At 69.8% G+C, this 2,751-nt stretch overlaps 1 protein-coding gene across 3 annotated transcripts in view; it reads left to right on the forward strand.

Moving 5' to 3' along the window:
- The first annotated feature begins 524 nt into the window (after window positions 1–524).
- TFAP2A (transcription factor AP-2 alpha) overlaps window positions 525–2,751 on the forward strand; it is a 19,588-nt gene continuing 17,361 nt past the window's right edge. For all 3 annotated transcript variants that reach the window (XM_014519074.2, XM_006021801.3, XM_025201856.1), the window contains exon 1: window positions 525–662. In XM_014519074.2, coding sequence (XP_014374560.1) covers window positions 630–662 — 33 coding nt within the window. In that variant the 5' untranslated portion in view covers window positions 525–629. The remainder of the gene's footprint in view (window positions 663–2,751) is intronic.

Below are 2,751 nucleotides of genomic sequence, written 5' to 3' on the forward strand. Positions count from 1 at the left end.
CGAGGGGACGCAGGGGGGCGCCCAGGGCACTGTCCTCCCCTCCTCGCTGCCTCTGCCCTCCTCGAAAACGAATGACCCGCCGCCCCTCGCCCCCCGGGGGAGACACCCTGCGCGCCCTGCCAGCCCCACTCTGCCTGAGCCGGGGGGGCTTGGGGGGCCCGATCCGGCCTGCGGGCTATGCAAGGAGCATTGGGCCCAACGCGGTGCAAGGCAGCTCCTGGCAGGCGGGGAGATGCGCAGCTCCCTCTCTGCTCATGTAGGCCCAGACACCCCCCGGCCTCCTCTTCCTCACCCCATTGCCACCCCAGGGCAGTGCACGGCTCCAAGGCACGCCCTGGTGGCTGGAGAGCGGGAGAGCCCCTGTGGGGGACGGGGACACCCTTGGGCGCAGGGCGGCGGGTGCGAGGGCCCCGGCTCTAAAAGCTCCCCGGGCCGGCTGGGAGTGAGCTCGGGGCGGCGCAGCGCGCAGGCGCGGGAGCAGGTAGCTCCCAGCTCTTTAGGACCAGGTGAGCGCGGCTGCAGGCAGGTAAGAGCAGGGCTTTGCCTAAAGAGATCGCAGGGAGCAGCAGGCGGATCCCCTCGCGGTCCATGACCAGCCGGGACCTTGCCAGCAGGAGCCCGCCGCCGCAATGTCAATCCTCGCCAAAATGGGCGACTGGCAGGTAAAAGCGCAGCTCTGGACCGAGGCCGGGCAGGGAGAGGGGGGCATGCCCCCAGGTCCTGCCCTGGGGGTTGGGAAGTGCTGCTCCCCGGGGCGGGGGGCACCCCACAAGGCAGTCCCGTGCTCTGAGAGCTGCCAGATCGCGGAGGAGGCGGCCCAGGATGTGCGATCAACAGGTGGCAGAGGAGAAAGCCAGGCCGGAGGGGCTGGCTCCGGGCTCCCCCGGGGGTGCACACGCCTGTGCCTGGGATTTCCCCAGCCCCGGGCCGTGCTGCCTGGGGAAGAGCCAGGGGCCCTGGAAGAAGAGCCCCGGTGGGCATTAAAGTCCCAGCGCGGGGGCTCGGTACTCCCCAGCTGCGTGCGTGCGTGCGTGCGTGCGTGTGTGTGTGTGTATGTGTGCCCGTGTACTCTCCCACGCGCTGGGAGGGCAGGGGGCATTGATCGCCGCCTGATCGCCGGGCGTGACCCTCTCCTGTCCCGGATCGCCAGCCCAACTCCTCTGTTCAGCGTCCCGGGCTGCCCTCCGCCGGCCCGGCCCTGCCTGCCAGGGGGCCAGGAGGCGGTTGGGTTGACTTCGCGGGCGGGAGGCCCGGGGCCCAGCACCCACGTGGAGCCCCGCCGTCTGCCCACTGCTATTCCGCGCTGCGGCCCGGCCAGCACATCCGCGCCCAAACACCGGGCATCAGGGCCGCGATTTCCATCCCGTCCAACAGACCCGCCGCGGCCGGCTGGGCTGGGACAGGTCGGCCGCCCCGCGCTTAGTTTCCTTGCGGATCCGGAGTTTTGCAAAACTTGGGAGCTCGCCCCAAGGGGCCAGGTCCAGGGATCCCGGAGAAGGATTCGTATTATTTTGAATCGAATTCATTTCTACTCCCGGCTGCTCCCGCTTTCAAGACCGCGCTCTCCGTGTCGCCTGTGCCTCTTAGCCAAGGCCCCTCCAGCCCCGGGGTATAAATCGGTGCAACCAAGCCGGGGGGAGGCGGCGGCTGTGCGCGTGCGAGACCCGGACCCCGCGGTTGCTCCGCCGACTTCGTCTAGCACCGGGATCCGGGGGCCGCTAGGCCCGCCAGCTCCGTCCAGCTGGCCTTTTCCAGCCGGGGGCCCTGGCCTGGCTCTCCCCTGCCTTGCCCTTGGCTGCATTTCTGTCCCAGCCCCTGCTTTGGAAACGGCCGGCTGAGGAGCTCTTGGTGGCCGAGCTGCCGGTCCCGGAGCAGGGGAACGAGCACATGTTGGCTGGCGCCGCGGGGCAAAGGGACAGGGGTGAGAGCCCAGCCCGGGGGGCAGAGGGGCACAGGCGTCAGATCTCGCCTCTTGCCCCCACGACCAGTTTTCGGGGAGATCAGAGCCACAGGTCGGAGGCTGGCAGAGCTAAGACCGCCCCTGCTTGTGCCCAGGCCTGGGGTGGCGGTGCCCCATCTCTGCAGCTGGGAACTGTGGAGGTGGAAACCGTGCAGCGGGGCCCTCCAGTGACTCCGGAGGGGGTTGCCATTGGATCTACCTGCGCCGGCCAGGACGGGGGCAGTGCCCCGCCAGGCCTCGGGCTGCCATGGCGAGGTGAGCACAGGCTCCCCTTCTCTAGGCTAGCTAACGGCTTGGCGGTGCTGGGGGAATAGGCCCCTTGATGTCGGGGGAAATCAGAGCAGGAAGCACCCCCAGGGCGCTTGGAAGTGAATTGGCTCTGGGGTTAGCCGGGAGGAGCAGGGTTAGCTCATCAGGGGAGCTTCCACACGTGGGGAGCTCCAACGCGAGCCCGGCTGCCAGGGGGTCGTGTTCATGAAGGAGGCGGTGGAGGTGGCTGGAGTGAGGAGCGGGGCAAGGGCTGCAGATGCAAAGCGGGCAATGCATGCCCCGTGCTCGGCCGGCCGGCCGGCTCTCGGGTCTGAATCGCCGCTCTTTGCTGCCCTCCGTGCCCTTGCGAAAGAGCTCGTGGCTGGGGTGCCCCCGCACCCTCCCTTCCCCCTGCTCCATCCGGTCTCCGCGCAGCCGGGCGAGAGCCACCGGGCCACAACCGTGGCATGTGCAGGCTTGGGGGGGGGAAGGGGGCGGTGGGCGCCGCCTTTCCAGCGCTGCGCGCAGCATCCGCGCCCCCC

Source organism: Alligator sinensis, unplaced genomic scaffold, assembly GCF_000455745.1.
Source record: "Alligator sinensis unplaced genomic scaffold, ASM45574v1 scaffold361_1, whole genome shotgun sequence".
Classification (NCBI taxonomy): Eukaryota; Metazoa; Chordata; order Crocodylia; family Alligatoridae; genus Alligator; species Alligator sinensis.